This window comes from Salminus brasiliensis, chromosome 1 (genome assembly GCF_030463535.1).
Source record: "Salminus brasiliensis chromosome 1, fSalBra1.hap2, whole genome shotgun sequence".
In the NCBI taxonomy this organism is placed as follows: Eukaryota; Metazoa; Chordata; class Actinopteri; order Characiformes; family Bryconidae; genus Salminus; species Salminus brasiliensis.
Genome location: NC_132878.1, coordinates 40,204,325 through 40,225,461, shown reverse-complemented (window position 1 = coordinate 40,225,461; position 21,137 = coordinate 40,204,325). Strand labels below are relative to the sequence as shown.

At 39.9% G+C, this 21,137-nt stretch overlaps 1 protein-coding gene across 1 annotated transcript; it reads left to right on the top strand.

The window, feature by feature from the left end:
• Positions 1-1,298: 1,298 nt before the first annotated feature.
• Positions 1,299-16,112, top strand: sptlc2b (serine palmitoyltransferase, long chain base subunit 2b). Its single transcript, XM_072679663.1, has 12 exons — positions 1,299-1,483; positions 2,827-3,021; positions 3,165-3,319; positions 3,436-3,584; positions 3,906-4,030; positions 4,952-5,045; positions 5,230-5,335; positions 8,016-8,235; positions 9,500-9,626; positions 12,633-12,768; positions 13,049-13,178; positions 13,917-16,112. Exons 1-12 carry the CDS (start codon positions 1,346-1,348, stop codon positions 14,031-14,033), a joined length of 1,692 nt encoding a protein of 563 aa, XP_072535764.1. The 5' UTR covers positions 1,299-1,345; the 3' UTR covers positions 14,034-16,112.
• Positions 16,113-21,137: the final 5,025 nt, after the last annotated feature.

Genomic DNA, 21,137 nt, shown 5'->3' with positions numbered 1-21,137 from the left:
TTTGGTGCCCTATAAATGCCATATAAAAAATGCATATTTCTCAGCAGCCATTCATCAGATCAAGCTGAAAGTTTTTAACAGAACCTAAGTGACAGTAAAAGGACTTTAAAGACATTTTTTGAATTTCATCAGCCTATTTACATTCAGCTGGCATTTTACAGGCTTAGCTTTGACCAATCAGGATGTTACTTGAATAATTTATGATGTTCATAAAAACTGACTCTCAAAATTGCGAGGACCCTGTAAATCGCAGCTCACAGCTATGTTTTCTTATTGTTTTTCATGACTGTATATGCATTAGCTATTTCTTCATTTCTTGCAGTTTCATGCTCTAGGATCTTCCCTGCCTGTTTACCAAATCATGCATCTATTGATCTTTTAATTGATTTTATTTATCTTTACCTAACATTAAAAATAAAATGGATAAAAAGAATTTCCTCACACATTTGATCAAGATACTGTTGGAAATTAATACTCTCCCTCTTCTGTACCATTACTTTTTGAAATCTTAGCCAGTTTAAAATTTCATATGAGAGTAAAGCTCTTTTTGACGATCCACTTCTGTTTAAAAAATCCAAAGACGTAATAACAACAAGCTCTTTATAATCTATCCCCTGCACCAGACTGCCTTGCCATTGTGAAATGTATAGGACGTTTAAGGACATTTGCTTATAGAATTATTTAAAGAATATGGTGTATTAGGTAAATAATCAAATTCAATAAAACAAAGTATTGTAATACTAATACTCCTTAAATCTGTCAAAAGCACCAGTTACTTAGATAGATGGCATCCTAATCCTAACAAGCTAATTGCCTCTGTATATGCAAATTGGCTTAAGATATGCCTAGACAAGATTATTTCAGTTTAATGAAAGACAGACACGTCCTGACTACTCCTACCTATTTATTTCTTGACTTTTACAGATCCAGATACAGTTGAACACACTTATATTTTAATATTAATATATTAAATATAAAAAAAACTATGATGAGAATATTTATCGGAAACAGTACTTGATTTATTTAAGATAATGAAAATATCACATTCGCATTTCCTTTTATATATATATATAGCATATATATATGGATAGCGTAATCGCGTCGCGTAGTGACGTTTTCCCTGGAGAGCCACTCCTTTGCGTGACGTTCAATCCCCCCAGTGGCTGACAGTGGTCCTGCAGAGCGGTAGTATCCAGTAGTATCCAGCAGAGCCGCAGGGGCGTGTTTTTCCGGTAATCTGGCGGAGGTGGACTCGCCCTTTGACGAATAGGGAGGCGCTGTTCTTCACGAGCCTGACGGTTACGCAAGTGCACTGGAGAGTCGTGTGAGCGAAGAGGCGAGCAACATGACGGAGAGCTCCGCTAGCAAACTTTTGAATGGAGAGACGTGTCTCCGGACCAGTAATGGCAAAAAACACGGGCGGAATGGATTCGTGAAAAACCACTGCCTGTTCCAACAAAGGAAATGCCATCGTCTGAAGGAGGTGAGGGCCTGACTTAGCGGCTGTGGAGAGAAGTGGTCTCTCTCTCTGTCTCTCTCTGTGTATTTAAGCCTACCCGGAAGCACAGTGTTCTGCTGAGCACTGGCTTAAATCTCTCTCTCTCTCTCTCTCTTTCTCTCCCCGAGCAAATGTCTTATTCTGTATTTCCAAATATGCTTTAAAATCGTTTAAACATCTGTCTGGACATTTCCCATTAAAAGAATAAAAACTTTCCCATCAACATTAGCTCTATAGCTAGCTGGTGTTTTGTTGTTAGCTAGCTAACCGAAACAAACTGAATGACTGACTGGTTCTCGCGGTTTGCTCTGTAGCTCGTGGCTCGTTCATGATTTATGTCGGTTAGGGCAAGAAACTCGGCGTTGGAGCTACATAGCGGAGGACACATTTCGCTGTACACATTACTGTGGGTTACATGGGTCATTATCAGGCCTATGCCAGTGTAGTAGCTGATTGTGTGTTTTTTGGTGTATTGCTAAACGTGCAGTAGTTCACCCGTCTGTTTACATGGCCGCTGCCATGGAGAGTGCTGGTTTGGGCTGTGTCCTGTAACCTGAGTAAAACAGCTCCTTTGACGGAGCCTCCTCCCCTCTACCATGAAACTCCTGGTAGCCGTGGGAGCGGCCCATCGGGGAGACGGCCGCTCTTCTCAAGGGAAGAAGACAGCAGATGTATTTAAAGCTTGTTTACTTTAAGAGAACCTCAGATGTATACAGGAGTGCCGGCCAGTACTGTACATACTGTAGATGGGAATGGTAGCTGGCTAGGTGGCTTAGGTTTAACTTAGGAAAAGCACACAGATGTCAAAACACTGGCAAAAGCACATTGAAAGCAGCCTCTGTGCTAAATAAGGCAAATTATATGACTTATTTGTTTTTATGACACATTAAAGCCACATCTTTCCCCCGCATACACACTTTTTCCATCCTTCTAATTGAAGCTCACTTTGACCAGATGTAGGCGTACTGCCTGCTGATAGTCAGCAGTGATATTCCAGAGAGATGCATGACTTGGATCACATGCATTTGCTAAGTGGCAGGAGTGGTTTAATGAATGACTCGTGTGGTTGTAGTGCACAAAGGTTTAGTAGAAAGCCATATTCCACAAAACTCATTTGTGTTTATGGTAATTGAGTTATTCAACACCACTGGTCAGTTTAAACCTTCAGTAACTCTCCTGTCAGTATGAGAGAATGTGCTCCCCAGATTTGAGTAGGGTTTCCCAAAGTCTCTGTGTTGGTTGAATTAATATATTATTACTATTTTAATCATTTCTTTAATATTTCTTTTTTGGTCAATCATGTATCTTTGTTTTGTGAATGCTTGCAGAATCATGATGTTGGGCATAGTGCAGCACTCTACAATAAGCCGTTTGGGGAGTCGTTTGAGGAGACCCCACTGCTCGTGGCTGTGCTCACTTACATGGGCTATGGAATCCTCACTCTTTTTGGCTACCTGCGGGATTTTCTACGGGACTGGAGTTTCGAGAAGTGCCATGTAGCTAAAGAGAGAGATGAGCAGAAGGTAAATGATTTGACCTGTAGTTGTCACTAGATTGAAGGGGTCAGTTACCCCCAACAGTTAGACACATTTAGTAGGGTACAGTAATCCGAAACTGAAAATGAACTTGTTCTGATGTTTAAGATGCATGTCTTGTTTGTCTTCAGGACTTTGTTCCACTGTACCAGGACTTTGAAAATTTCTACACCAGGAATTTGTACATGAGGATCAGGGACAACTGGAACAGGCCAATATGCAGTGTGCCAGGGGCCAAGATGGATGTCATGGAGCGTGTGACCCATGATTACAACTGGACTTTTAAGTGAATAACCAAATGACTCTTGTTCTTGACAATGTTGCTGATGCTAATAATAATCACAATGTTAATACAGCAGTTGTCATTTCAATCAATTGCACTGTCTCATTTCATTCCCATAGACACACTGGAACAGTCCTGAAAGATGTTATCAACATGGGTTCCTATAACTACCTGGGTTTTGCAGAGAATTCTGGCACTTGTGCAGATGCAGCTGCAGAGGCTACAGTGAAGTACGGAGTGGGAGTGAGTGGCACTAGGCATGAGCTAGGTAATCCATTGATGTTATGTGCTGGTGTATTTAAATTGTTAATGATATGAAAAGAGTTAAATTAGTATTCATTTTAATACTGAAATAATTGAAATAGCGCAGTGCAACCTGCATTATCAACAATGTTGAGAAATTTAAACTGATCGTGCAAAGCGCAATATCTGTAGATGAGTCATGTTTGGTGTACAATGGTCAGATGTTTGTTAAACATTAAACCTCTAGTCAGGAAATACTGCTCTTTTTGTCTGGACTTTAATGTATACTTAAAGTTTATACTTCAGTTGCGCTTTAGTAATGTATGGTGTCTTATTTCCCTTAAAGGAAATCTTGACAAACACGAAGAGCTCGAGAAGTTAGTGGCGAGATTCCTGGGTGTTGAATCCTCCATGGCATTTGGCATGGGTTTTGCTACCAACTCGATGAATATTCCGGCGCTCACAGGCAAAGTAAGTAACTTTTTGTTGTTGTTTTTTGTTTGTTTTTATTGTGTTGACCTCCTAACTCTCAGAAGTACAATTTCAGAGAGGGCATTGTAGAGGTCCGTGCTTTCCACCTGCGTTCATGTCATAAAGGCCATGCTGAGTAGCTGATCAATTGAATCAGGTGCATTAAATGAGGAGGAACGTTAACATATGCAGTGCATTTGACACTTGCCCTAACATAACCTCCAGAATGGAGGATGGCATTTAGGGAATGTTAGGGCACAATGTTTACTACAGGTCTACTGAAATTCTTTTAGTTCAACTTAAACTGCAACTCCAGGGATAAATTGAAGGATGTCCGTTTTGAGGGCTGAATGTTTTCAAAGTGGACGTGTAGAACGTGAAGATTATTCCATAGATAATCTGTGGCCCGTACAGGAAGTTCACCCTCCACAGGTCTTTCACGTAGCAGCTAGGTTGTGGCACCTCAGCTTCCTGTTCTAGGAGCTATTGTACTTTACAGGGAGACCGTCACATTGTTTTGTGTACACAGAAGTTCCTGTCTTGGGTTACAACAGATTGCAACATACGTTTAAGTAACATTCCAGTTAGGTTTCCTTATATTTGGAAAGACTGTGTTTTTCCTCCTGGAAATCCTGATGTTACGTCAAGCCAGTGTTTGTAGTAGCATAGATTCAGTGCTTGTCAACTTCAGTCCCATTATTACGCATAATGGTTAAAAATCAGTTCATGAATATAAATATAATCATGTTCAGAATATAAAACTTTTTTTTTAATAAACAGTTTACATTTATGCTACTTTAGTTGGTCATGTTTAACCTTGTGTGAAAATATGTGTATGTGAATCATAATTGAAGGACTTTGATAAAATTGTCAAATTACATGTTTTTGGACATTTTGTAAAAAGGTGTTTTCACTGTGTAGGGCTGCCTGATTTTGAGTGACGAACTGAACCATGCCTCACTGGTACTGGGGGCACGCCTGTCTGGTTCCACCATTCGCGTCTTTAAACACAACAGTACGTTCATTTCAGTTCTAACATATTTGCTGTTTTGTGTGTGTGTCACAGACACATTTCTTGGACACATTTCTTTATAGCATATCTCTGCTCAAGAGATGTAAGTCATTGAATAACTGCAGGCTTGTGGTTTAACATATTGAAACAATTCAATTTTTCTTTTTCCTCTCTTTTACTTTTTCAGATATGCAGAGCCTGGAGAAGCTGTTGAGAGATGCCATTGTGCATGGTCAGCCCAGGACCCACCGTCCCTGGAAGAAAATTCTTATACTGGTTGAGGGAATTTACAGGTGCGGCATGTGCCTTAAATATAGTTTCTGTACTTAACAGGCTTAATGGCTATACTCCACAACAGATAAATTGTTCTTTTTCGCTTTCATGCAAATTGCTTTTTATCATTGGCAGAGTTAAGTTGCATTTGCCTTTGTCTTTAGGGCTTTGCTGTAATGAGAAATGGCCATTTCAGCAGGGTTCCTACAATTCTTGGAAAATGAGAGAAACCTGAGAATGAGTAAAAAAAAAAAGGGAAATATGTGGGTCAAGGAAGAGTTGAACTCTTGATCCACTGATATGGCATATTTTATCTGCTTGTTCTATTTATTATTGCACTGTCATGTGGACTGATGCATTACACCAGCATCATATCTTAATGTGTTCATTGTATTATAATGCGCATTAAGTCACTATCCAAATATTCGTTATTGATGAATAGGACATAGAGTGGGGCAAACAAGTATTGTCAGCCACTGATTGCAAGTTCTCCTACTTAGAAAGATGAGAAAGGTCTGTAATTTTCATCATAGTTATACTTCAACTATGAGAGACAAGATGAGAAAGAAAATCCAGGATATCACATTGTAGGATTTTTTTTTTGTAAATTATGGTGGAAAATAAGTATTTGGTAAAGTTCAACTCAATACTTTGTAACATAACCTTTGTTGGCAATGACAGAGGTTAAACATTTTCAGAGGTTAAAAGTCTTTTGCACACAGGTAGCCAGGTTTGCACACACTGTAGCTGGTATTTTGGCCCATTCCTCCATGCAGATCTCCTCTAGAGCAGTGATTTTTTGTGTTTGTGAAGTTTTGGGGCTGTCGCTGGGCAACAGGGACTTTCAACTCCCTCCACACATTTTCTATGGGGTTGAGGTCTGGAGACTGGCTAGACCACTCCAGGACCTTGAAATGCTTTTTACAGAGCCACTCCTTCGTTGCCTGAGCGGTGTGTTTGGGATCATTGTCATGCTGGAAGACACAGCCACATTCCATCTTCAATGCTCTCTGATGGAAGGAGGTTTTGGCTTAAAATCTCACGATACATGGCCCCGTTCATTCTTCCCTTAAAACAGATCAGTCATCCTGTCCCCTTTGCAGAGAAACATCCCCAAAGCATGATGTTTCCATCCCCATGCTTTACAGTAGGTATGGTGTTCTTAGGATGCAACTCAGCATTCACTCTCCTCCAAACACAAGGGGTTGAGTTTTTACCAAAAAGTTCCATTTCGGTTTCATCTGACCACATGATATTCTCACAGTCCTCTTCTGGATCATCCATATGCTCTCTGGCAAACTTCAGACGGGCCTGGACATGTACCGGCTTAAGCAGGGGACACGCCCGGCACATCAGGATTTGAGTCCCTCTTGGTGTAGTGTGTTACTAATGGTAGCCTTTGTTACTTTGGTCCCAGCTCTCTGCAGGTCATTCATCAGGTCCCTCCGTGTAGTTCTGGGATTTTTGTTCACCGTTCTCATGATCATTTTGATCCCACGGAATGAGATCTTGCATGGGGCCCCAGATCGAGGGAGATTATCAATGATTACAATTGCTCCCACAGTTGATTTATTCACACCAACCTGCTTGCCTGTTGTAGATTTATTTTTCCCAGCCTGGTGCAGGTCTACAATTTTCTTCCTGGTGTCCTTCAACAGCTCTTTGGTCTTGGCCATGGTTAAGTTTGGAGTCTGACTGTTTGAGGTTGTGGGCAGGTGTCTTTTACACAGATAACGAGGTCAAACAGGTGACATTAATACAGGTAACGAGTGAAGGAAAGAAGAGCTTCTTAAAGAAGTTGTTACAGGTCTGTGAGAGCCAGAAATCTTGCTTGTTTGTGGGTGACCAAATACTTTTCCACCATAATTTACAAAAATTCCTTAAAAATCTTAAATTCTTTAATAATGTGATTTCCTGTTTGTTTTCTCATTTTGTCTCTCATAGTTGAAGTGTACCTATGATGAAAATGAAAACAGACCTCTCTCATCTTTCTAAGTAGGGGATCTTGCAAAATCAGTGGCTGACTAAATACTTTTTGCTGCACTGTACCTGTACATGCATGTCTCACAAACATTGGCAAGTTTTCTTTGTTAACCATCAGTCATTTGTGTTATGTGTCATAACTGTGTTATTAACTTTTTCAGTAAATGTTTTCTTGCTTGCTAGCAAACTAATGAATGATGCATAGAATGATTTACCCATATGTTTAGCAGTGTTCATGATTTCGTATCTAACTTACAACTTCTAAATCACTCCTTTCTAAATAGCCTTTATTTGACTCTTGCAAAGTAACACTAGCCTCTCAGATCTCAAGGGCATTAAGGGATTTGCATCTTATGGAAAAGATGTGCTGTTATTGAAAATATTTGCATATAATAATTTTTCACTTATTGTTTGCATGTTATGTATAAAAGTCATAAATGTCCCTGAAAAATCTTTGGAAATAGAGTGTGAACCCTATTCATGCTTGGTTAGCCTACTTTGCAGTTTGCCCCAATCTCAGTCTCAGACACTTTTTACTACAACACAGTTTGATCTATGCTCAGGTTTTCCATATAGCCATAGGAATTTTGTCGCTTCTGTTCTCCTTGACTATCCATGTCTGTGTCTCAGTCTGAAAACTTTTGCAAGCAGAAATGGAGGATCTGCTATATAAGTGTTCAGTGTGTTTGTGTGTAATTTTTTCCCCTCTGTGTTCAGTATGGAGGGCTCTGTTGTGCGCTTGCCTGAGGTCATTGCCCTGAAGAAGAAGTATAAAGCCTACCTGTACTTGGACGAAGCCCACAGCATTGGAGCACTAGGACCAGGAGGTAGAGGGGTGGTGGACTACTTTGGTCTGGACCCACGTGATGTTGACATCATGATGGGTACCTTCACAAAGAGCTTTGGTGCTGCTGGAGGCTACATAGGAGGAAAGAAGGTAGGCTGGTCTGTCTAACCAAGAACATCAGTGTAGAGCTTTAAATAAAAATCATGCAAATCCGCAGTGCAGTCGGGCTAACCTTCTAACCCACCAGTGATAGTAATTTAGTTCTTCTGTTATTACACATTGTAAAGGCATATTATGACATAAGTGCCATGTCCTTAAGACACCATTAACGAACATTATTGTCCAGTTGGTGTACTCTGTGGAAACCCCAGTCGCATGATTCTTTTGAACTTTAAAGTGTGTACCACTACACCCACACACAGGAAGTTATTTGACTGCAGTGTGTTAAAGGAGCTAGAAGCTAAATGGTCAGGGAGGAGAGTCAGACTGGATTATACACACATACTATATAAAAAAAAGAAAAGACTTTACTAAACTAATCAGTCCACAATGTCTCATTATAGAAACTGCTAGTGATTTTACTAAATGTATTAATCAGTAGAACATCCTATCTGAACTGTGTGGTTATATTATTAACACAAAGATTAATGGCAAAGGTGCACGTATTTGTCACTGTACAGTGTACACTGTACAGCGAAATGTGTCCTCCGCATTTAACCCATCTGGTAGTGAACACACACTCACACACACACATGTGTTAGAGGCAGTGAGTACACACACACACCCAGAGCGGTGGGCAGCCAACTCCAGCGCCCGGGGAGCAGAGAGGGTAAAGGGCCTTGCTCAAGGGCCCAACAGTGGCAGCTTGCCATTAGATCAGATTGGTTTCGGCTGATACTCTGCGTTAATAGAGCCGGATCGGATTCGGGGGGAAAATAACTTAATTGAGACATCCCTACTCTTTACTATGTATGAATAGAAGCAAAGCTTCAGATAACAATTTGACATGCAGTAGACACATACTGTTATGATGCATCATACTGTAACATGCACAGAATGCACATTCAATACCTCTTAGCTTAGCTTTAACTAATCTATGATTTGAACATATGATTTGAGAAGAAATAGTTTCTCTTGGTGCCTTTTTCCCCAAGGATTTCCAAAGACCTTTCTTAAGTAAAGTAGTAAAGTAGTGTAACTTGTTTGTTGATTTGTTGTGTGTTGGTTTGGTAACAGGAAGGCCATGGTCTCATCAGATGCAATGTTATGTCTCATGTAATGTAGTAGTAATCTCATGATTGTTTTATGTCAAACTCACCAAAAGGTTGCAGAAAGTACAGAAAAAGTATGTGAACGCTGAAGAAGTATGTAGCAAATGCATGTGTTTTGTTTTTCTTTTTTGTTTTTGGTTCAGGAGTTGATCGACTACCTACGCACACATTCTCACAGTGCAATCTATGCCACTTCCATGTCTCCTCCAGTGATCCAGCAGATTATCACCTCTATGAAATGTATCATGGGGGAGGATGGCACGACATTAGGTACATTTTTACCTGTAGTGCTTTAATATGCCTGTGTACATAGAGGGAGGTGGTTAATAGAGGTTATCAACACATGATCTGCTTATTGGTTCATGCCTTTTTCAGAATAATGAAAATGTTCCAGGTGAGCATAGTTTTAAGTTCTCCTGTAAAGAGTTAAATGAAATGTTTGTCTTAATTATAGTCCTCCTTTTGCAGAGCTAAAAGCACAGACACTGATTCATATTAGATTCATATAACCCCACTGCTAGTCTTTATTTTCCTGGAGTCTCAGTACCACCAGTGTGCCATCAGTTCTTGTAGAGAACAGTTTCAAAACATAAGTAAAAAGTTCACTGGGCTCCAAAATGCTTTTTGCCTAAATTTGTTTCACTCAATCTGCAGATATCTCGTCTTTAAAGGGAATACTGGCAGTATAGGCAGTATAGGCACTATTATTGATTTAAGCATGCTGCTTAAGACACAAATGCCTGCATTTTCCACAGCTAACTATAACAGACCCTTGGTTTGTCCTGCTTGGATATACCTGATTCAACACGCCAGTTGATTGCCAGGGTTAGTGTGTAGAGCAGAGAAATCACCAAACTGTGTTAGACTCCAGCCCTCAGTTCCCCATCCTGCATTTCAAATTACCTATAGCTTGCATCTATTGCAGTGGCCTTCAGGTGGGTTAGTCTAGTCTTAATATTTGTCCATTTTCTTTTAAAATAACAGGAAAATTCGAGTAATTTAGTCCTGACAGTACTATGTATGCTTAACCTAACTGCCTACACATGGTTTTGATCATTATGTATTTTTTTAATAACATATAATGGAACTTGCTTAATGGTTAAACTCATGAAATATTACCCCCGGCTTTACCAATTGTTTACCAGGCTTTACCAATTTTCTCCAATTTAAAAGTGCCTTGGCATGGGAAACTATGTTTTTGGGCATTTTGGAATAAAGGAGAGTTCGGTACATGGAACTCTCAAACTGTGAATCTAATCATAACGATGTTGATTACAGTCACAACAGTTTCATAACAGTTTTGGCTCTTAAAAATTTGCATATACCAAGCCACTACGAAAGCCTTTTGACCACCTAAAACTGCATCAAATGCAGTATCATGAATAAATGTGATCTACAGCACCGCATTCTGCTCTGTGATGGTAACCTGCTGTGCTAAAACAGATGACTGGAGAGGCTCCTTAGTGTGGCAGTAAGGAGCAGTCTGTTGGTATAAGTTAGAAGCAGCCTGTCAACAGTATTTAAACAGTTGTCTCTTCCTCTGACTCATTACGATGAACGAATATGATACGTTTGCTAACCACCTCCTGGTGGGATGACTTTTGGACATTTTCTAAATCATTTGTTTCTGACATATGGACCGCATGGCTCATGGTTTTCATATCATGTAGTGATTCTTGTAATTCACTTACTTTTGAAAACAGCAGCAGCAGACAGATGGCTGGCCAACTATGGGTGAAACTAGGTTAATTGAATACATTGGATTTACAAAAACCTCCACTTCTTATTATATTGCATCAGCACGAAACATCAAAAACACCTGCACACGTTAAGTAATCGCTGTAGATGGGTCCAGTCGCTCTGCTGTGAAAGCAGAAACAATCCACAAGGTGGCAGCACAGACTGCATGACAAACATCTGTCCTGTTTAATAACTTCATGTTTGCTCTTGTCTATACTGTGTGTCTGCTTTATTGAATTACTTTAGACTTCAGATGTTGTTGTTGTTGTTGTTGTTGTTGTTATTGTTATGATCGCCTTCACATAATCACACCAGCAGACACTTTTATGAATGTTCAAAAGAAGTCACCATGTATTACCAAGGCTGGGAACCCTTGTGTGTCATTATGTAATAGTGTTTGCTTTGGACTGGTCCTCATTGTCTAACTGATGACCGGTTCAAACAAGTTTTGCAGGTTCCTGATGCAAGCTTCTCTATTACTGGTTACACCTTATTGGTATCAGGATATTATTGGATAGGTCGGTCCCTTTGCCATGTCTTACAGTATTTGGAGTTTTTGCCTAAAAGGAAATATCTAAATATCTATAAAACAAACAAACAAAAAAGTATTTTTTTTACCTATGTGTCTTTAGTGGTTTAAAAACTGAAATACATATTGTATTATTTATTGGTATTGCAGTGTTGTGTCTTTTAGCATAAAAACATAAAGTCTGAGCAGGCCGTTCATTTGGAAAGGAGAGGGCTTAGATAACAGTCCTCAAAACCGCCTGTCAGAAAAGGACGCAAAAGTTACACTTTGACTAGAACGGCTTTAATGAATGCTAGCGCCTTGACAAAGGCCTTTATCTGATTCATCTGCATTCTAAGAGAAGTACGCAGGATCTAGTTTGAGGGTGAGATCGAATTGCAAAAGTAACAAAGAAGTTCAGACTACACTGGGATAGCTGCTTGTTTTGTTAGATTTATATATAGGTATATAGATGATCTTCTCTGTAAATGTAAACTGTTGAGTACAGTATCCAATATGTGATGGGATTGGGGCAGTGCAGTTCTTCTTGGAGAGCCCCTCACAATGAAAGGAATGTCGGAGGAGAAATGTAATAGAGCAGTAAGCAGCAGTGTCTCTTCTCCAGCAGTTCTTCCCCAAATTCCTCAGGCCCCCTGATAAAACTGCCGTGCACATTTCATTTCAGACACGTAGTCACGGAAGCCTTTGAAGGCGCATGTTTGCAATTTTGTCTTTTGTTGTCTCCCGACTGTTGACGCTTACCCATTGGGTTTTAGCACAAACAGAACCAGCATTGGTGGTGGTAGAGAGGGGGGGGATTGGACTTTTGTTAACACACAATGTAGCAGTAAGCGCAGTAGCAAGCAGAATATGTTTGCAGCACATTGTGGATAAGCAAAGGTTGTAGGGACGTACAGAATGGATAGTGCAGTACTGGAAGACAGGCTATTAAAGGCGAAGCAGGGATTTTTCTTTTAATCTTGATTTGCAGATCCCATCCTCTCAGACTTGCATTTTCTCATTTCTAGGTCAAGAGAGACTCCGTCAGCTTTCCGAGAACACAACGTACTTCCGTAGGAGACTCCAGGAAATGGGTTTTATCATCTATGGGAACAGCGACTCTCCTGTGGTACCCCTGATGCTCTACATGCCTGCCAAAATTGGGTTTGTTGTATTCATATTTCAACTTTGAGGAAAGTGAGGATAGATTACAGGTTAAATTTGCTGTGGTTGTGTTGCTGTAAGATTTAAACAAAACTCTGGTGGTGGTGATTTTGAAATGAGCATGTATGGTGCTACTTGAAGAGTATGCATTCAAATACGTTAACTACTATTTTTCCTTAGTTAACTACTAGAGCTAAGAGCATAGTTAACTAAGGAAAATAGTTTTTACTTTGTTTTCCGACCTTTTTTATATTATTATTGCTGTAATTACCTTCCACAGTGCATTTGGGAGAGAGATGTTGAAGAGAAACATTGGCACAGTGGTGGTTGGATTCCCCGCCACACCCATAATCGAGTCCAGAGCACGCTTTTGTGTGTCTGCCGCCCACACCAGAGAGATGCTGGACACTGTGAGTCATCATGCTTGATCTAACCATACATATTTACACTCACTCGCAACATCCACTAGCAGGTGGCCACTTTTCAGATGTGTTGTTTGGGCAGTCATGTCCGAATACATCATGTAAAATACTGAAGGTCAGTTACCCTCTAAAGTGTGTTTTGGGCAGGCTAAAATGGCGCCATGCAGATGTTTTATATGGAACAAACTAAAATGGATTTCAGTTAACATTATTTTAATGTATTTAGTCAGAAAAACAAGAAATATACCAAACCTACTTCTGTACCATTATGCCTTTTGCCTGCGGCACCTAGCACAGTGGTTTCTCCCCCCAGAGCAAGCCCAAACGTGATTTTAAAAAATCTATAAAAAAAAAAAAAAATATATATATATATATATATATATATATATATATATATATATATAGTTTATGTGCCTGTGGTCTTCACTGTGCCGCCTGCTAACACAATATTAACAAATTTATTGTTTGTTTGTTAGTTCATGTTTGTAAGTTTGGACTTAGAATTGCACTCTGCTTCACTCCTTAGTACATTTCTGCTTTATTCAGACCAGGAACGATTTTAAATTAGTTGCACTCCATGTCCTATGTTTGTTAACATACGAGCTACTGAGCTCTGACTCACCTCAGAGTAATCTCTCTAACCACCGTGCATAAAATGATAAAGCCTATGCAGTGCCATTGAGCCATTAATAACCTACCCTTCTGTCCTCTTCTTCTGGCTGTCAGGCATTAAATGCCATTAGTGAAGTTGGGGACCTGCTGCAGTTGAAGTACTCTCGACAAACCAGGCCAAGCAAAGAAGAAACCGACCACTTCTCATATCTAGAGAGCCTCCAGGACTAACCCAACCAGTCTGCCATCTGAAACTCAAAACCATGCACTGGTTGCATATCGCAGGTGGTTCATGTTATGTAGTCCACTTGAAAGATGCAACAAAATATAAAAAGAGTATAAAATGTTCTTGAGTATCCTAATTTATTCATGTTGATGGGATGAATGCATCAGAATGTGCCCCATTTAACTGACCAGATGTTGAGTCTTATTTTATTTTTTACAATTATTGCCAACTAATGGCAATACTAATAATATCATTATTAATATATAGTGTTCTGGATTTCAAAATAACGTGTGATTATTAGGAAGCAAAAGTTTCTTTATCACAAGCTTTTAACCAAAGTATCTGTTGAAAGAAAAAAGGTTCAGTTGAAATAAAAAACAAAGAAATGTTTTATGTAATATTATTTATTATAAGAAAATAGAAGAGATTCCATATGAGAAGTGTCTGTTATTACTGAACAAACAACTATGAGGAAGTATTACAAAGAGTAAATAATAATTTTGCATATCTACAGAAGCATACAGATGACATGGCAGTTCTTTCTTTTATGTCACCATATCAAAACCTTATTCCTATCTTTCATGGTAACCATATAAGACTTTTTATATGAAGCCTAATGTCAAAAACACTTTTATAATGAATTATGAATTTCTTTTATTTTTTTGTTTTGTTTTGAGGTCACTTAATTCACATCAACTAACAACATGATGTCATGGACGTGGTTTACACTCTCCTTTTAGGCTTACTTTCACAAGCCTCTGAAATGTAGTAGCAGTAGCCATTCTGTGTAATCTTCAGCAGCATTGTCACATTTTTAAAGGTTCTGTGGAGAACAATGTTCTGTGATACAAATTGTTAAAAACGTTAAACAGAATACTTCAATGAATTGCCGTAGCATCTATTAACTTCTATATGCATATCTCAGGATGTTTTAAAGGAAAACAATATATACAAATGCACAAATTTCCATGTCGTTTTTTTTTTTGTTTGTTTGTTTGTTTATTTGTTTGTTTTTTGCTGAGGTCCACCAATTTCATGGCATTTAATTTAATTGTTTTTTGTTTTGTTTTTTGTAATGTTTTTGTAATTATTTTATGTTATCAATATGAAGGTCTCATTTATTAGGGGAAAAGTAAAATGAGGAATTTACACTGCTTTGTTTCTGTAGAACTGGAAATGTGGAGTTGCTGATAGACAGTTTCTGATTCCATTTGGATTAATGTCTTACTTGAGTGCATGTTGCTGATCTTTCACATTATGTGGCGTATGACTGACTTATTTTGTACAAGCTAAAGACCTTTTTGCTTGGTGTAGGAACTTGCTGATAAAGCTCTTCTTACAGTTCCTATTGCAAAATTAAACTGTGATTTAGACTAATCCCCCCCCCCCCCCAAGCAATTGCCTTAATAGAGCAGTGTGGGAAGGTGCTCATTGTCTTAGAGTAAAAGGCTATTTGTTACTATAAAGAGCTAAGTTGTTTTAGACTAAAGTCGAAGCTGTATGGTGCACCTAAATTCTTTCTTGAGACCTTACCAGTTGATCACCTTTGTGCCACGACGACCAAAAAAAACTAGCTCCACCATTGCTAACATAGCTTTTCTTATGAAGAACACTCCAGAATTTTTCTGTGGTCCACCTGGGTATATGATGATGCGGCTAAAGAAAGCCCATCGGATATAGAGGTTCTTTTTGGTTAATATGTATCTTTTTCTTACTGTTCCCAATGAAAGCCTTATTCTTAATCTTGGCAGAAGCTATAAATAAGGTTAAGGAAGTGTATGACCTCCGTGCACGCACTACTGATGACCGTTATGTGACGGGAACATGATGTAGGCAACAAGGCCACATGAGTTGGGTTCACTTTCTTTGTAGTGATTCTGTGCTGATTTTGAGGAAGGTAGTAGACCAAAGGGCATTCCATATTTGTCTGTACATTTTACATCTCTGTGCAGGAGTTCAGTAGATACAAATGTTTCATGTGTCTCATGCACTTTTTGCAGAAGCTGTGATGTTTCTCAAATGACTTGTAAAATTGAGCATTCTGTTATCATAAAATGAAATAAATTAAAGAATGTTGTATAAACTCTTAACTATCCATATTTATTTACATAAAAGTGAAGCAGCGTCACATAATATTACCTCTGATCCAACAGCTGCAGTGGATGTACCTATCAGGTGTGTAAATCTTAATCAGCTTTTTCTTCCATTAAGATTACTAGTTGACAACTGGGATAACACCTTTCTAATAGATCTTTCCTCCTGTTGGAAGAAATGGTATGTATTTTCCTTCCACACTGTGACCTGTTTCTAAATGAAATATCCAATCAGGGTGGTTACAGCTACCTGAGTGGAGGATGAGGTGAATTGGTTGATATTATTTATTGCCATCTGCTAGTGAACAATGACGAATCATTTTAGAGGTGGAAACATTTTGATGGAAGCTTCCGGTGAAAAATTACATTAATTTTGCTTATGATTGACAGCAACATGAATTAACCAAAAGAAAAGTAAATATGACTAATAATAGTTACTAGTATATGTTGTAGGGCATTTTAGTGGCATTTGTATGGAGGTCCTAGCTATGTAATATACAGTCCCTATAAATGTATTCACCCCCTAGATATTTGTTTTTGGGAATTTACAAAACAAAACAATTTAATGTCAACCAGGGAAAGTCTCTACAAATAAAATAAAAATATGTAAAATATGTGATTGCATAAATATTTACCCTCTTTAAAGTGACTGACCTTATTCAGCAGAGGTCCAGCAGGCAGCTGGTGCTAGTTGTCTCACAAGTAATGAAATGAGATCACCTGAGTGCAGAGAATGTGTCTCAAGTGATTGTAGTGTAGAGACACCAGCCACTGGTCAATCAGTATCCCTGGCTACAAATATACCTTCAGGACTAAACAACAATGTCCAAGTCACTGAACATTCCCTGAAGTTCAGTTAAATCCATCATTAAGAAATTTAAGGAATATGGCACGTGTAATTCTGCCTTGAGCAGGTCATACTACTCTGAAGGAGTTAAACCGATGCCTATGAATGACGAGGTTGTGATGGACACATTCCCTCCAATATTCCAATAAGCTCAAAATGTCCCTTCTCAATATACAGATGTAAACGAATATATATAAATATTTTGCTGACTAGTGAAGTTCTAGGATCTGTCATTGTTCCCATCTGTTGGCACTTATTATTGTAACATCCTACCACCAGCACTTTACTTTACCAGCCTTTCTAGCTAGCTAACATCTCTGACTTGCCTGAAAAGATACCGTTAACATCAGTACATATTTTTGGGTCCTGTAATGGTTGCCAACTCTGGCTGGGCAACCTGCTATGCCACCCCCAGCCTCCAGAGGGAAACCCAGAACCACTACACACTGATTAGGGGCAATCAGCAATAATAATAAGCAACACCAGTCCCTTTCCTATTTAAGGAGCGCCAACCTCTAGCTCTGTGCTCAGTCTTGGTCTGGTAAATCGGTAGACCTACCTCGTGTGTTCTCCTGGGTCTCTTTTCTGATCTCCTGTTGGTCCCAGACCTAACCTCTTGTCTCAAGTTCTTTGAAGCCAAAAGTCTTTTGAGTTTTCACCTCTCTTTGGCTTTGTTCTTATTTCCCTGCCTTTTTCCCTTTTGTTTGGGAAGCTTACTCTTATTTAAGTTTTCCTTTCGCTCTGTGATTTTGAGCTGGTTGGTCTTCCCCTGGCAACCCAAGTTTTCCTCTTTGGTTTTAACATTTCATGCAACTGCTCGAGTGGTGCAGTGTGTTTCCTCTGGTCTCCTAAGCATGAGGTTGTGGGTTCAAATCCCCTATAAACTTTTCAGTTTCTATTGTAATTGCATATTTTTTCCGTTTCTGAGTGTCCTAGTCGTTTCTGATGTCTTTAGCTGCATTTAGTTTGTTCTCTGATTCTGCCTAACTGTGCCCTTGGGTCCCACTCAACTTCTCCAATGCTCTCTAGCCTTTAAACAGCAGCCCTCTTGCTTTCCTACTGAGAGGACCAAAGTAGCTTATATAATTTCCTTACTCACAGGTCATGCCCTTGCTTGGGCCACTCCTGTTTTGGAGAATACACCCGATGTGTGTGCATCCACAGACTTCTTTACGGCTGCCATGCTTTTGTTCACCCTGTCTGTAGGGAAGAAACCAGACCCCGCCTCCTAATGATGCCTTTACTGTGGGCAATCTGGACATTGAGATATGCCATTGGGATTGCCATTGATATATCTGGAACATCTTCTGCCTATATCCGCTATTGATGGGCAGTTTCTTGAGCCAGGGGTGGCCTCGCAACAGACTTGACCACTTTAATCACTCTGTTCCTGATCAGTGCTCCCCAGCTGCAGCTGGTTTTGGGGTTCCCCTGGTTACAACATCATAACCCCCACCTTGACTGGCTAACACGGTCAGTAACAGCCTGGGGGCTGCATTGCAAAGAGTTTTGTTTGGTAGTCTGCCCCATCCTACATGCATCCTTCCCATCACTCCCTGGTGTCCCTAAATTATCTTGAGTCCTTTCTGAGTACTTTGACTTGAGGGAGGTTTTTAGTAAACAGAAATCTCAAATCCTACCAGCCCACTGGTCTTTTGACTGTGCTGTTAACCTCCTCCCAGGTACCAGTCCTCCACATGGCAGACTGTTCTCCCTCTCCAGCCCTGAGCGGAAAGCCATGCAGGACTACATACAAGATGCGTTGGCTTTAGGCTTTATCCAGCCTTTGACCTCTCCAGCAGGAGCCAGATTTTTCTTTGTAGGGAAGAAGGATGGGGGGCTTCATCAGGGGTTTAAATAAAATTACAGTCAAACACCATTACCTTCTGCCCCTCATGACCTCCGTTTCTTTCTCCAGGCAGGGGGATCCTCCATCCTCTGAGCAACTGCCAAAACCCATAGTCCCTGACACTCGGATTGTGGCTCCTGGGGTTCGGAGACTGCAATATAAAATGCCCCTCGGAGTGAAAATGAAACAGGTGGGGGACCTCCAGGAAGGCTTTATGTCCCTACTTCTGTTAGACCTCAAGTACTCCAGTGGGGTCATGCATCACCATTTACAGCCCATCCAGGAATCACCGGTACTCGCAATATAGCTGCCTGCCAGGTCTGTGCTCAGAACAAGGAGCCCAGGACAGGCTTGCCCATTCCTTCATGCCCATGGTCCCATCTCTCCTTGGACTTTGTGTGTGTGTGTGGGGGGGGGGGGGGGGCTGTAGAGGGAAACCCAGAACCACTACACACTGATTAGGGGCAATCAGCAACACCTATTTAAGAAGAGCCAACCTCTAGCCCTGTGCTCAGTCTTGGGTTTCTCACACACAAGTAAGACCGTTAAATCCCTCGAGTGTTCACCTGGATCTCTTTTCTGATCTCTTGTTGGTCTAGGCCTAACCTCTTCTTGGGCTTGTCTCAAGTTCTTTGAAACAAAAGAACACGTAAGTGAAAACTAATCTTTCCTTTAAGTCTTTTGAGTTTCCACTTCTCTTTGGTTTTGTTTAGCATTGTTGCCCCCCTTCATTCTTTTCCCCACCTTTTTCTTTTTTGTTTGGGAAACTTACTCTTATTTAAGCTTTTCCGTTTGTTCACTGATTTTGAGCTGGTCAGTCTTTGGTCTCCATTCCATGCAGCTGCTCCAGTGGTGCAGTGTGTTTCCTTTGGTCTCATAAGCAAGAGGTTGGGGGTTCAAATCCCCTATAAAGCAACCTTTCATTTTCTATTGTAATTGCATATTTCCTCCATTTCTGAGTGTTCTAGTTCTTTCAGTACTTTCTGTTGTTGTCTTTAGCTGCATTTAGTTTGTTCTCTGATTCTGCCTAACTGTGCACTGGGTCCCACTCCTAATTTATCAGTTGGTAGCTCACTCAGTTCATACTGGTCTCCCGCCCAAAAGGTTGGTGGTTTTAATCCACCTCCAGGTGAGCTACCACATTACACAGACCTATTCATCAATCAAGTCAATCAATGTAGTGATGCTTGTGTATGGTGTGGAGAGTAGCAGTCTGGGTGTGCTACACCAATACAAGTCCTTGGGCAAGACTCTTAACACTACATTGGCCCACCTCTGTAATATGAGTAACCATGTAAGTCGCTCTGGAAAAGAGCGTCAGGTAAATGAAACTTAAATAAATCATATTCTGCTGTTTCAACTGTCTTAGAAAAAAGAGAGGTTGTGAAAGTACTAGTCAGATAATAGAAGTACAACAGAGAATTGTATAGGAGTTGAGGTTTCTTGATGTAATTACCTGTCATATTTTTTTCCAGTACTCCATTTCTGAACATCATAACAAGAAATACCAGTTGCTCATTGGATGCTGACAGGACAGGGAGAGCAGATGACTTGGAGATAAATAAGAAAAGAAAATATTTAAGAAAATATTTATAGTGAATATTATCAACTGCAACAATGTTTGGGGAGTAGTGCATTTTCTTAAAGAAGTGCAGGGTTGCCAATATTTTTGACCATGATAGTATAATTATGGTTATGGTTGTACTTTTATTAAACCCCTATTGTTCTTGTTATTGTTGTTACAGTTGTTATTATTATTGTTGTTGTTACAGTGTTGGACAGTCTAACAGGACATTAATCCCAAGCATACCTCAAAGTCTACCTAGGCTTGGTTTCAGAAGAAGCCATAGACGATTCTGTAGGGATTGTCACAGTCACCTGACTTGATCCCCATAGAAAATTCTGGTGGAATTTGAAGAAGGTGGTTGCAGCAGCAAACCCAAGAATATCACTGACCTAGCAGAATAGGAATAGGTTAAGATTCCTCAGGGACGCTGCCAGAAGCTGGTGGCTGGCTATGCTTCACGTTTGCAGCAGGTTATAACATTAAAATTGTGCTTTACTAAGTACTGAAGATGCCAAGAAGTCTTGAAGGGGTGAGACTGCAGTGGTTCAGTAAAAGTATCAGTGTGTGTTGAAAGTGGAGAAAATTTATACCAAACAGTGAAAATTTGTGCATTTTGCTAATCTAATTTGGAGTGGGGAATTAATCACCTCGATTGCAGTTGTAATGTAATGAAGGAGTCAAGACTGAGACAGTGGTAATAAAGTGTCAGTCAGCAACCCTTCCTGTTTTCTGCTCTACTGTTTAACATACTTA

What these genes read in the sequence shown, in the direction of transcription:
- sptlc2b (XM_072679663.1), top strand. Translation starts at nt 1,346, where the DNA reads ATGACGGAGAGCTCCGCTAGCAAACTTTTGAATGGAGAGACGTGTCTC. An exon ending in TGGCACTAGGCATGAGCTAG is followed by an intron (nt 3,585 to 3,905) that starts GTAATCCATTGA and finishes TTTCCCTTAAAG; the next exon opens with GAAATCTTGACAAACACGAA. An exon ending in CTGGTTGAGGGAATTTACAG is followed by an intron (nt 5,336 to 8,015) that starts GTGCGGCATGTG and finishes CTCTGTGTTCAG; the next exon opens with TATGGAGGGCTCTGTTGTGC.